This window comes from Aphidius gifuensis, linkage group LG3 (assembly GCF_014905175.1).
Source record: "Aphidius gifuensis isolate YNYX2018 linkage group LG3, ASM1490517v1, whole genome shotgun sequence".
Taxonomy (NCBI): Eukaryota; Metazoa; Arthropoda; class Insecta; order Hymenoptera; family Braconidae; genus Aphidius; species Aphidius gifuensis.
In genome coordinates this window covers 23534884-23547625 of record NC_057790.1, presented here as the reverse complement: position 1 = coordinate 23547625, position 12742 = coordinate 23534884, and the positions used below count along the sequence as shown (strand labels likewise).

General features: G+C 23.6%; 3 protein-coding genes across 15 annotated transcripts in view; 2 read left to right on the top strand and 1 right to left on the bottom strand.

The window, feature by feature from the left end:
* The window catches only part of LOC122853045 (putative uncharacterized protein DDB_G0286901), a 48080-nt gene extending 46554 nt beyond the window's left edge, over positions 1 to 1526 (top strand). For all 13 annotated transcript variants that reach the window (XM_044153261.1, XM_044153262.1, XM_044153259.1 and 10 more), the window contains 2 exons: positions 384 to 583; positions 666 to 1526. In XM_044153261.1, coding sequence (XP_044009196.1) covers positions 384 to 583; positions 666 to 701 — 236 coding nt within the window. In that variant the 3' untranslated portion in view covers positions 702 to 1526. The remainder of the gene's footprint in view (positions 1 to 383; positions 584 to 665) is intronic.
* A 2409-nt stretch (positions 1527 to 3935) lies between these two features.
* LOC122853043 (atrial natriuretic peptide receptor 1) lies at positions 3936 to 8596 on the top strand. Its single transcript, XM_044153250.1, has 14 exons — positions 3936 to 4202; positions 4282 to 4356; positions 4615 to 4894; positions 4962 to 5071; positions 5150 to 5338; positions 5684 to 6277; positions 6344 to 6549; positions 6607 to 6757; positions 6837 to 6996; positions 7083 to 7243; positions 7311 to 7477; positions 7554 to 7700; positions 7768 to 8234; positions 8292 to 8596. The coding sequence occupies exons 1-14, from the start codon at positions 4026 to 4028 to the stop codon at positions 8594 to 8596; spliced, it is 3189 nt and encodes a 1062-aa protein (XP_044009185.1). The 5' UTR covers positions 3936 to 4025.
* Positions 8572 to 12724, bottom strand: LOC122853041 (cysteine and histidine-rich protein 1 homolog). Its single transcript, XM_044153248.1, has 6 exons — positions 11830 to 12724; positions 10195 to 10433; positions 9918 to 10129; positions 9687 to 9847; positions 9408 to 9610; positions 8572 to 9333 (listed from the first exon to the last, which is right to left on the bottom strand). Exons 1-6 carry the CDS (start codon positions 12097 to 12099, stop codon positions 9306 to 9308), a joined length of 1113 nt encoding a protein of 370 aa, XP_044009183.1. The 5' UTR covers positions 12100 to 12724; the 3' UTR covers positions 8572 to 9305.
* Between the last annotated feature and the right edge of the window lie 18 nt (positions 12725 to 12742).

Here is a 12742-nt window from a genome sequence, read left to right as displayed (position 1 = left end):
TTTGATTTAATTAATTAATTAATTAACAATTATTTATTAATATTCTATTTTCAATTTTCATTATCTTTATTTTATTTATAATTAACAATTGTATTGATAATAATATTAATTAATTTTTTTTTTTGTTTTTTTAAATAACCACAGGTGTTGAAAACGGTCTTGGTACTATGTATTGTTATTTTTTTTTTATATTCAATTATTTAATGAGAAAAAAAATACTAAATAATAATTATTTTTTTATAATTATTTATCTTATTTTTATTAAATACAAAACACGTCAGTATTTTTTTATTTTATTATTTTTTTATTTATAATTAATAATTGTATGATTGTTTTATTAATTCTTTGTTTTTTTTTCTTTTTTCCATTTGAATAAATTATAGGTGTACAAGAAAAACTTGGTATTATGTATAGTGGAAAAGTTTATGCAGTATTTGATTATGAAGCACAACATAATGATGAATTATCTCTTAAAAATGGTGATCAATTGATTGTATTGAGAAAAGGAGATGATAATGAGAGAGAATGGTGGTGGAGTAAGCTTGGTAATCGTGAAGGATATGTTCCAAGAAATTTATTAGGGGTAAATATATTATTTACAATTATTATTATTCAATAAAGTATTATTTAAAAAATGTATTTTTAATATTTTATTATTTTTACAGATGTTTCCAAGAGTTCGGGCAGCAAAAACAGAATAAAATATGTTAATAAATATTAAATATTTATGTTAATTTAAATATTTTATCACCACAGTATTCATTGCTTTATCATACTGAGTATTTGTATTTTAATCTTTAAAAATGAGAGAAAAAAAAAAAGTATATTATTTGAACTTGCATGTTATCGTTAAAGTCAAAATCTTATTTTATTTTTTTTTCCTCTCCTTAATATGCAATTACTTGCGGTACTTAAGCAATTGTTCACAAAGAGATTTTAAATTTTATTTTTTTTAATTGTTTTTCTTTTTTAACTAAAAGAAAATTTCAATTTGTGTTTAGTTGAATTTAAATTGTATGTGAATTATTATTATTTTTTTTTTTTTTTAACTTATTAATTTATAAAAAAAAAAAAATAAATTAATAGGAAAAAAATAATTCATGATCTATTGATTATCTTGCCGATAGATATTATAAATATTGTAACAATTTTTTTAAATAATAATTTTAGTCACTTGAATTGTTTATGTATAAATAAATTTAAACAAATTTTTTTTTTTTTTAATAATTGCAATTATTGATTAAACACAGACTGTTAAAATGCAAAAATAAAATATATATATATATGTAAGAATTATAATACAGAAATGAATATATAAGAAATTTAAAAAAAAAAAAAAAATCAAATACAGAGTTTTAAAAAAATGTGTACAAATTGCTGGATCGCAAAACAATATTATTGTTCCAAAATTTTTAAAAATGTGTGCCTTTAAAAATAATGATGAACATATAAAAATTACATTATGTAAAAACACACGATATTATAAATAATAATAATAATAAATTTGTTTTCTTTTTCCATAAAAATTCAATTGTATTTATTTATTTTTTTCGCTTAAAATATGCTCAGTTTAAAATTGACTAATCAGAAGTAATGCTGACAAAAGAAATATTTTTTAAGTAAGTATTTTTCACAACTTCATTTATAAGTTATTAAAAAGTTTTTGTTTTTTTTTTGTTCTTTTAATTGATATTTATAGGGGCACTCTGTTAAAACATCCCAGTGACTTTCTCGAGTTCCAGAAAATCTTGATAATAAAATCACGATAATTATACAAAATAAAAACGAAAAATTTAAAGGCTTTTTAATGAGTTTAAATTTAGTTTTTCATTTAATTAAACGATTGAATGATTATTAAATTTAACAACGATAATTTACATATTTTTAATTATTAAAATAAATATTTTGCAACTATTTGGCGAAATTCGTTTCGATTTGTAAAAGAAAATTTCGATTTGTGATTATATTTCAGAGCGTAACCAATTATTGAATAAATCTATAAATTGATCATCCCCAAGATTATCCTTCAATCATCAGGATTATCCTTATCCAGCATCTCGTTAATCAAAAATATATATATTTTTTTTATTTTTTTTCATTGTTTAATATTGATAATAAACGTGATATAACTGTGAAACACATAATACATGAAATAATAACTTCTAAAAGGACAAAACAAGAAAAAAAAATAAATAAAATAAAGTATGGAAAAAATGAAAATAAAAGAAATTATAGTATGAGCAATGTCAAGCGCATGTGCTCTAGTTGATTTACCCCAAACGCTCAACAATTTATCTGTATGAGAGTAAAACTCGTTGGAAAACATCAAACGAAATTTGGCGTTCAAACTATGAAGTGGTTACCATTGACGTGTTGTTTTGAAAAATTAATAATTAAATTATTTATTACATTTATTATTATAAATATATTTACAATATTTTTAACAAATATTTCAGGTAAGATTTTAAAATAAATTATTATTTTTTTAATTTAATAAATTTAATTATATTTTTTTTCATTTATCAATTAATAAAATAAACAAAAATTTATATTTTTTATTTTCTTTTCAAATTATTTAAAAAAGCTATTAATTTATATTTCAATTTTTTTTTTTTGTATTTTTTAATTGAGAATATAATTTATAATTAATTAGCTGAAGAAAAAAATATAAAATATTACAATGTTGGGGTGTTGATGGCATCAAGATTGGACAGTCCTTTTGACCTTGAAAGATGTGGTCCAGCTGTTGATTTAGCACTTGCTGAAGTTAATGAATTTCTCATTTATCAAAATGTACAATTACGAAAAGTACAAGCAAGGTAATGTAGCCGAAAAAAAAAATTATTTACAATTCATTTATTTTTATATATTCATATAAATATAAAAAATTATATTATTTAATCTTCAAAAAATTATTTCTTTTATTTTTTTATATGAATGAATAAACACGTATTTTTCCATGAAAATTTTTTCATTATTTCAAATTTATTCTTCATGTCCTTGTTCTGTTTTTATTATTTTTTCTATTTTTTTTTTTTTTCTTTTTCATACGTAATAAAGTTATTCTTTCTTTTGAAAAATTATCCGATTTATATTCGGATAATTTTTATGCCTGAGTGATCATAACGATTGATCCATTGAGTCAATTATCAGATTGTGCTCCTTCGAGAAATGAAAATATAAAAAAAAAAAATACAAGATTCAATCTTTGATCAATTTTTTTATGTATAAATTTTCTTTCACCCCTGAAGCATACACAAGGGAAAAAAATTTAAAATAACTCTTTCAATGATAAATAAATAAAAAAGCTCATTATTATTTTTATTTATTCAATGCATAATATTCAATTCATTATAAATTATATAATAATAATAAAAAAAAAAAAATTTCTATCAATAATTATGTCTTGTTTATTGAATATAATTATTAATTATTAATTCAATATTACGCAATAAACAAAGAGACAAATTAATAATTCTACTGTAATGATAATTTTAAATGAAATTAATATAAACATTGAAAATATTAATATTTCATATAAAAGAACATAGACAATTCGAGTCTAATTGACGTGTTTGATGTCATCAAATTCGTGATGTGGAATGAATAGAGAAATTTCAACTTGAATACACACATGTCCAGTTAGAATATATAATAAATAAATAATATATTCACTCCTATATGCACACATATTAAAATTAAATATTATAATAATTCAAGTAACTATATTTCACGTATTTTTTACAAATAAAATTCATACAAAATAAACGAAAAAAAAAATAAATAAAACAGTTGATCCTAGGAAAAAGGGTGTTTATATAAAAGTTGGATAATTGATTAGGATAAATTCACAAATGATTAAACGTAAAAATAACAATAACAATTGAAAAAAAAAAAAGTTAATCTGTGAATGAAGGTGGAGAGCACGTGTTATGATTTATCAGATTAGTTTTTATATTTTATTTTTCTATAACTTGCCAAGTTTATGAGCTTAATTGTTTGTAAAAAAATTTACAATTATTATTATGTTTTCAAGTTATCCAAAATGTAGTGGAGCAAGAGCACCTGGTCTTGCTGCTGATATGCATTTTCGTGATAATGTAATAGCATATATTGGACCAGCATGTGCATTTGCCCTTGAACCAGTTGCTCGACTTGCTGCTTACTGGAATACACCAATAATCACTGGAATGGGTGATCAGGCATGTTCATAATACCATTGATATACTTCAATCAATGATACAATATTAATAATAATTTTTTTTAACATTTATTTAACAGCCTCCATCTGAGGGTGAACTATCAGTTACATCTGGTATTCTAGGAAGACTCCACAAGTGGAAAAATGAAAGCTCGGTAATTTTTTTTTTTTTTTTTTTATCTCATTATTATTTTATTTTTATAAAAAAAAAAAAAGTTTTTATATTTTATTTTATTTTTTTTTTCATATGAATTTATTCATTGTCGTATTTGTCCAATTATATTTTTTTTTTATTTTTTTTTTTTCATATACAAATTGTAAACAAACACTGCGCATTTATTTTTTTTAATTAACTTTTTTTTATATCCTAGAATTTGTTAGAGGTTTTATATTTTAATAATTTTTTTTTTCAGGGTATTTTTAAAGATAAAAGTAAATATCCAACGTTAACGAGAATGTCATATTGTCAGTGTCGTTTGCGATTAGTATTTGCAAGTATATTTAAAGAATTTGGCTGGTCACATGTTGCATTGATACTTGATAAATCAGATTTATTTTCATTAACGGTTGGGAAAAATCTTGAATACGGATTGAGAAAAGATGGGTTACTCAAATTTGTACGTGAACTTGATGGTAATTCTGAGGATGATTCTTATCATTTATATTTACGAGATGCAAGCATGTATGCTAGAGGTAAATCCAACAATAATTAAATAATTCAAATGTAATTAATTAATAAACTATTAATTTTTTTATTCAGTTGTTATTTTGAGTGTTCGAGGTACACTTGTTAGAAAATTTATGCTTGCTGCTCACAGTCTAGGAATGACTCGAGGAGATTGGACATTTCTTGATGTTGAAATAATTCAAGTAAAAAATAAAAAAAACGTTTAATAATAACAATTTAAATTACTATTGATAATTTTTGTTTTTTGTAATATAATAAAGGGATCGTATTGGGGTGATCACGACTGGGAAATGAATGATCATGATGATTCAGCAGCAAGAAAAGCATATGAAGCTTTGTTACGTGTATCATTATTACAACCAACAAGTCCACGTTTCCAAGGCTTTGCTGATAATGTTAGGATTCGTGCACAAACTGATTATAATTACTCATTTTCAGAAGGTGAAGAGGTATGTTATTAACAGTAGTGCACTTAAACTAATTATTTATCAATCATTAACAGCAAGCTGTAATTTATTTTCAATTTCATCAAAAGAAAAAAAAAATGAGCAAAATTACATTAAAAAACTTTCATTAACAAATGGAATTCAATTATTTAAATTATGTTTTTTTTTAAATTTCAATTATAATATTTAATTAATAATTATTTATTATTATAATATAAATATTATAGAATTAATTGAAAAAAAAAGCGATTTAAAAATGAAATAATTTAACAAGAGTAATTAAATTTTTGTACTAACAGTTAACAACAGATAATTAATTGATAATTGATTTTTGTTTTTTGAAAATAGGTAAATTTTTTTATTGGTGCATTTTATGATGGTGTTTATTTATTGGGAATAGCATTGAATGAAACAATATCAGAGGGTGGTGACATATGGGATGGTTTATCAATGACAAGAAAAATGTGGAATCGTGATTTTATGGGAATAACTGGACATGTTAGAATTGATGTTGATGGTGATCGTGATGCTGATTATAGTATTCTTGATTTAGATCCAATAACTGGTAATTTTGAAGTTGTTGCACATTATCTAGGTGCTAATCGTGAATACAATCAAATGATTGGTAAAAAAATACATTGGCCAGGTGGTAGAGATTCACCACCACGTGATATACCAGAATGTGGTTTTCTTGGTGATGATCCATCATGTTTATTAAAAACTGATGCATATACATTTATACATATTGTTTGTGCTAGTTTAATATTATTAATTATTTTAATAATTGCAATAACTTCTGCATTTTTATTTTATCGTCATTTACGTTTATCAGCTGATCTTAATAATATGTCATGGAGAATAAGACCAGAGGATTTATTACTTGAAGTTAGCAAAGTATTTTCATCTAAAATTAATTTACATCAAGTTATGTCTGAGCCAAATGTAAGATTAATCATGATTTTTTAATTGATATATTTATTTTTCTAAAAAAGCATTAATTATATTTAGAATTATGGACTTGAACAACGTAGACGTGGTTCACAAGTCAGCGGTGATTCATTTGGACCAACAACTGTATTTACAACTGTTGGAATTTACAAAGGTGAACGTGTTGCTATTAAAAAAATTACTAAAAAAAAAGTTGTTGATGTTACTAAAAAGCTATTGTGGGAAATTAAACAAGTACGTGATGTTACATCAGAAAATACAGTGAGGTATGACAATAAATTCAATTTGGACAATATGGACAATAATTTAGCATTTTTTTATAGATTTATTGGAGCATGTTTATGTTCACCATCACCAACAGTATTGATATTAACTGAATATTGTCCAAAGGGATCGTTGAAAGATGTACTTGGTAATGAGGCAATAAAACTCGATTGGAATTTTCGTATGTCACTTATTCATGACATTGTTAAGGTGAATGTGACAAATAAATTTATCTGGCAATTTTATTTTTTCATTATTTTTTATTATATCCATTTTTATTGCCCAACAGGGAATGGATTATTTACATGCTAGTGAAGTTGGATCACACGGTAAATTAAGATCATGTAATTGTCTAATTGATGGACGTTTTGTTCTAAAAATATCGGATTTTGGACTTAAAACATTAACAACACCTGCTGATTTAATTATGGATGAAAATCATTATACAAGTAATGTAAAATTTAACTTTTATCTTGAAGTAGATACCAACAATTTATTTTTATATTTGGTAAAATTTAAATGTCTTTTTTTAAAGAATTACTTTGGATTGCACCGGAATTATTACCAGGTACTGTTTTACCTGGATGTGCTGCAACTCAAAAAGGTGATGTCTATAGTTTTGCAATAATTTTAGAAGAAATTGTACTACGTGGTGGACCATATGAAGTTGCAAAATCCTACATGTCATCACAAGAAGTAAATGATAATTATATTCAAAATTATTTCATTGAATTGTATATATTTTTTCTTTGGATATATTTAGATAATTGAACGTGTATCAGCTGGTGAAAATCCAAGTTTTCGTCCAGAAGTTGCACTGAGAGATTGTCCACCTGATATACTTTCTCTTATGGAAAAATGCTGGAATGAAATTGCCGAGGAACGACCAAGTTTTCATACAATACGTGCGACAATTAGAGGAATAATGAAGTTTGTTTAATTTTATTTTTTTCTTTAAACACTATATGTACTAATAAAAAGATTTATTAATTTTCGTTTTTATCAGAGGATATTGTGAAAATCTTATGGATGATCTTTTGCGACGTATGGAACAATATGCCAACAACCTGGAAGTATTAGTTAGTGAAAAAACAGAACAATTGAGTTTAGAAAAAAGAAGAAGTGAAGAATTATTATATCAAGTTCTTCCAAGGTAAATTCAAAATGATAATTATAATTTATCAATACAATTTAAAAATAAATATATAAAAATATTTCAGACAAGTTGCATGTCAATTGATGGCAGGTGAAGTTGTACAACCAGAACAATTTGAATCAGTTACAATTTATTTTAGTGACATTGTTGGTTTTACTGGACTATGTGCAGCAAGTACACCAATGCAAGTTGTTGATTTTTTAAATGATCTTTATTCAACATTTGATAGAATCATTGGATTTTATGATGTATATAAAGTTGAAACAATTGGTGATGCATACATGGTTGTTTCTGGTTTACCACAAAGAAATGGTGATGAACATGCTAAAGAAATATGTCTAATGGCATTAGCAATACTTGATGCTGTTACAACATTTAAAATATTACACAAACAAGATATACAATTAAGTGTGAGAATTGGCATTCACAGTGGTCCAGTTTGTGCTGGTGTTGTTGGACAAAAAATGCCACATTATTGTTTATTTGGTGATACTGTTAATACAGCATCAAGAATGGAATCTTCTGGTCTACGTGAGTTTATAATTTCATATAATTATTTGCATCTATTTATTTTATCATTTATTTTAGCACTTCGTATTCATGTGTCTGATGCAACTAAAGAAATTTTAGATAAATTTGGTATATTTGAACTTGAATTAAGAGGTGAAGTTGAGCTTCGTGGTAAAGGTAATGTAACGTCATACTGGCTCAACTGTTGTACATCACCAGATCCAAGATTATCAACACCAAAAAATCGTAAATACAGCACAAGTCCACCAGACAATAATACAACAACAGCAACAACAACATTTAATCCACTTATTTTTCCTCAAAGCTTAACAAGTTGTTCAAAAATAGCTAACAATACATTTATTAATTTATCAGAATTATAATTTATTTAAACATACCAAATTAATCATAACAATTAGCATTTATTTTGATGATTTTTTTTACTTTATTTTAAATGTTTTTTTTTTTATTACATCAATGATAAAAGTTTGTGTCTTGAAATATATATATTTACATATATATTATATAGTTAATCAAAATTAAACTTTAAGTAAATTAAATGAAATATATTATGAAAATAATAATGAAAATAAAAAAATTAAATTAAATAATATTTTAATGTTAATCTTAAAAAACATTTGATGTGTATTTTTTAGTTTTTAAATGATAAATTATTCTAACAACTATGTAAAGAAAAAAACTGGCTTTTTTTAAAGCAAAAAAAAAGAAAAGAAAAGCTATTTAATTAAGAGATTTAAGAACACTCAAACTGTTTTTCTCTTTTCGTTATTACAAACTATTGAAAAATAAAATTGAAGACATTAAAATTTGATATTATTTTTTTATCTATTCAAAAATTAATTAACTAATAATTTTAATATTAATTTTTCGTATTGTTTTATTAAGATTAAATGTATTTTTTTTATTTTTTTTAATTTTTACTTGCTTTGTGTGAGTGAGTGTGTGTTAATCTTATATCACGAATTGATGATTATTGTTAATTAAATTTTAATAATCAATTTATTAATGTTTAAATGTGTGTGTTTGTGTTATTAATTAATTCGTTATTTATTATAAATATTGTCAATGTAACTACTTTGATGCTAGAAACATAATCAATCTGAAATAATTTAAAATAATATTGATATAATTTATTGTAAATTAAATGTAACAATAAATAAATGTAATATTTACCGAAAACTTATGGCTTTTGCAGCAAGTAATCTGTTGCATTCAGCAGTATCAGGAAGTGGTAGTGGCAAATATGGACTCTCATTGTCCTGTTCAGTAAAATCAAAACGATGAATACGTGGTTGTACTTTCATATCACCAAATGGTCCTTTCAATATCAAATAATGTAGTGGTAATGGATATGTTGTTTTTGTTTTTAATATGAGCTGTCCAAAAAACAAAATTAATTATTAAATAATCAAGTAGGATATATTTTATATAGACAATTTAATTATAACTTGCCTGATAAGTCATGTCACGCTCTGAACTTTGAGTTGGATCACGTTGGCTATTATTTATTCTAGCTTTAACAACCCATTGATTATTGAATGCAGTAAAACGTGATGTTTCATAAAATAATTTATGAACAAATTCATCAGTACGATATGGTTTCATCTGCAAATCTAATAACATAATAGTATTATTTATAAATTTGCTTTTTTTAATCATTGAAATATAATTTAATATTATTACCATTGAATGTAATTTTTTCATAGGATAGTAAATCAAATACACTGTCACATAATCTACGTTCTTCAAGTGTACGTGCATCAATATCACGAAGTGCTTCCATGACATCTTTCCCTTTTGTATGAGGATGTACACAAGTGTCTTCATGTTCTGGTACTTCATGATTTGGTCCACGCCATGGACAACCAATTCTGCTATATTTACAGCTTGTTATTCTGTTTAATAAATAATAATTAATATTTGAAATGAGTATTGAAGAATAAGTTTATTTATCATCTACCTCTCATCGCACATGGATTCTTCATGACGTTCCAATGAATTTCGAGGAAATTCTTTAGCACAAAATTGACATTCAGCTGGTAATTCAGATACAGCTTTTTCAACAGCTAAATTCCTTGATGCTGATGTTTTACTTATTTCAATACGACAATTTGGACATGTTGCCAATTCATCACGCAATCTAGCATCAGCCAATACATGAGTGAAACAACCAGCGCACATCAAGTGTCCATTTGTACACTGTAAACACCATTACAACAAACCATTCTCATTTTTTTTTTTTTATAATTTTATATACTCATAGCAACAATGTGAATTAATTATTACAAAATATCAATCAATATTGCAAGAAACATTAAACAATTAATTATTTAATTATATCTCTTTCAAATTGATTTGTTTTTTACATTTTAACCATGTAACAATAATTATTAATTAAAAATTTTTTATTTTTTTAACCATACTTAAAAGTACCAAGTACTTTTTATACTTTTACCATTAACTGTTGTTTTATAAATATTTTTTTTTTTAAAAAACCTGAAACACAAAATTGTATCAGGTTAATTTTTCATTATGGATATTTTTTTTTTATTTTCAACATAATTTTATACACAAAAATAAATTTTTATATTATAAAATGTATATTTTTTTTTTTAAATAGGATTGATGGGAATTAAATTATGATGGGATAGATAAATTTATGATGGACACAGTGAGTTTAGATAAAAAAAATCTTACACTATTGTTTTAATTTTTGTCTTTTTTTTTTTATTTAAAAAAACATTATCTTCATTTATTTGTTTTTTAAAAAAAAAATTATTTATCACTTGTTTCATGTTTATACATGTAGTACACAAAATAAATAATTATTAATTTTTTTTATAATAAAATAAATTAAAAAAAAATGTTATACCACACACGCACTCATAAATTATTAAAAATATTTTTTTTTCATTTTTTTAAAATTTTCATTAAACTTAAATTACACTCAGGTGAAAAATAAAAAAAATATACACAAAGTTATTAATATATCACCATTACAAAATTTAAAAAATATATAACATATTATTTGTAAAATTAAATGACCTATTGATAATATTTGTATACAAAAATACAAAAAAAAAAAAAATTATTAATATCATTATATTTAATCATCTCTTTATTAAATAATTAACAATATTATCAATAAATTTATTGTTCAATAAACCATTGAACAAATGAAAAAAAAAAAAGAAAATGTTAATTCAATATTTTTTTGCATAAATTTAAGACTCATTAAGCAATGATTAAATTAATATCTACGACGCAATTAGACGTGTCTATAAAAAATCATTCGAAACAAAAAAAAAAATAATATTCAATGTAGAAAGTACTTGACGTTTATAAACGAAGGTTACAGACGATTATAATTATCCATCTGTTGTACCCACCACCAATTTTATTATTAAAAAAAAAATGTATAAATAGTTTTAAAAAAAAAATCTATTAAATAATACTCCAACACAAAGAGTAAAAAATAATATCAAAAAAAAAATGATTACAAATAAAATACCAAAATATATTGACATAAAATTATGACAATATTTATTAATAAACAATAAATTATTAATAATAAATAATAATATTAATTTATTACCTGATAAACTGCAGCCCTAGGAAGATCAAGACAAACGGCGCAGCATAAAATTCCACCCAAACGATGTTCCAATTTTTGATCACTTTTACCATCTGTTTTAATTAATTTGCGTCTTTTTTTATCGGGCTCAATGAAATCATCATTTTTATCAATATCATCATGTAATTGTTGTACAACTTGTGATGATTGTTGTTGTTGTTGTTGTTGTTGTGGTTGTTCAATAATAGTATTTGATGATGATGATGATGCCTCACAACTTGGATCAGCCATCTTGATTGTTTTGATTTTTCCTGAAATCGTTCACCTCGACAGAAGAGCTCACTAATTTCTCTTTATTCTCTTTCACTATTTTTTTTTATTTTCTCTATCTCTCTCACTATTTTATTCTCTTTATCTCTTTCTCTTTATCTCAGTTACCATACGCCAAATAATTTTTTTTTTTTTTACATGTACACATACGTGCGCAAGCGTGTTGTCAACTTCCCTTTTTTATTATTGTTATTATTAAATTTATGATAATATTTTTTTATTATTTTTTATCGCGAAAATATATATTGAAATGTTCCAATTAAATATATACTCATGAATAAATTAATATTTGTTATTAATTTTTCGAAATAACACATAAAAGAAAAAAACAAAAAAAAAAAAATGTCAAAACTTTTAAATAGAAATTTTGAAGGATTTGTTTCTTTTTTTTTTGTGAGTTATTGATCAATTGTTATGTTATTTAATATGATTTAAAATTTTTATGAATTAAGACGCAATTTAACGTAAACACACACAGATATATTGACACGAGTTTTCTGGATGACGTCAGGCAAACAGCTGGTCTGATCAACACAACAAACTTCAAGTTTTAAAGAGACGTGTTTGTTCTCTTTTATCCCCTCTATATTTAAACTAAAAAAAA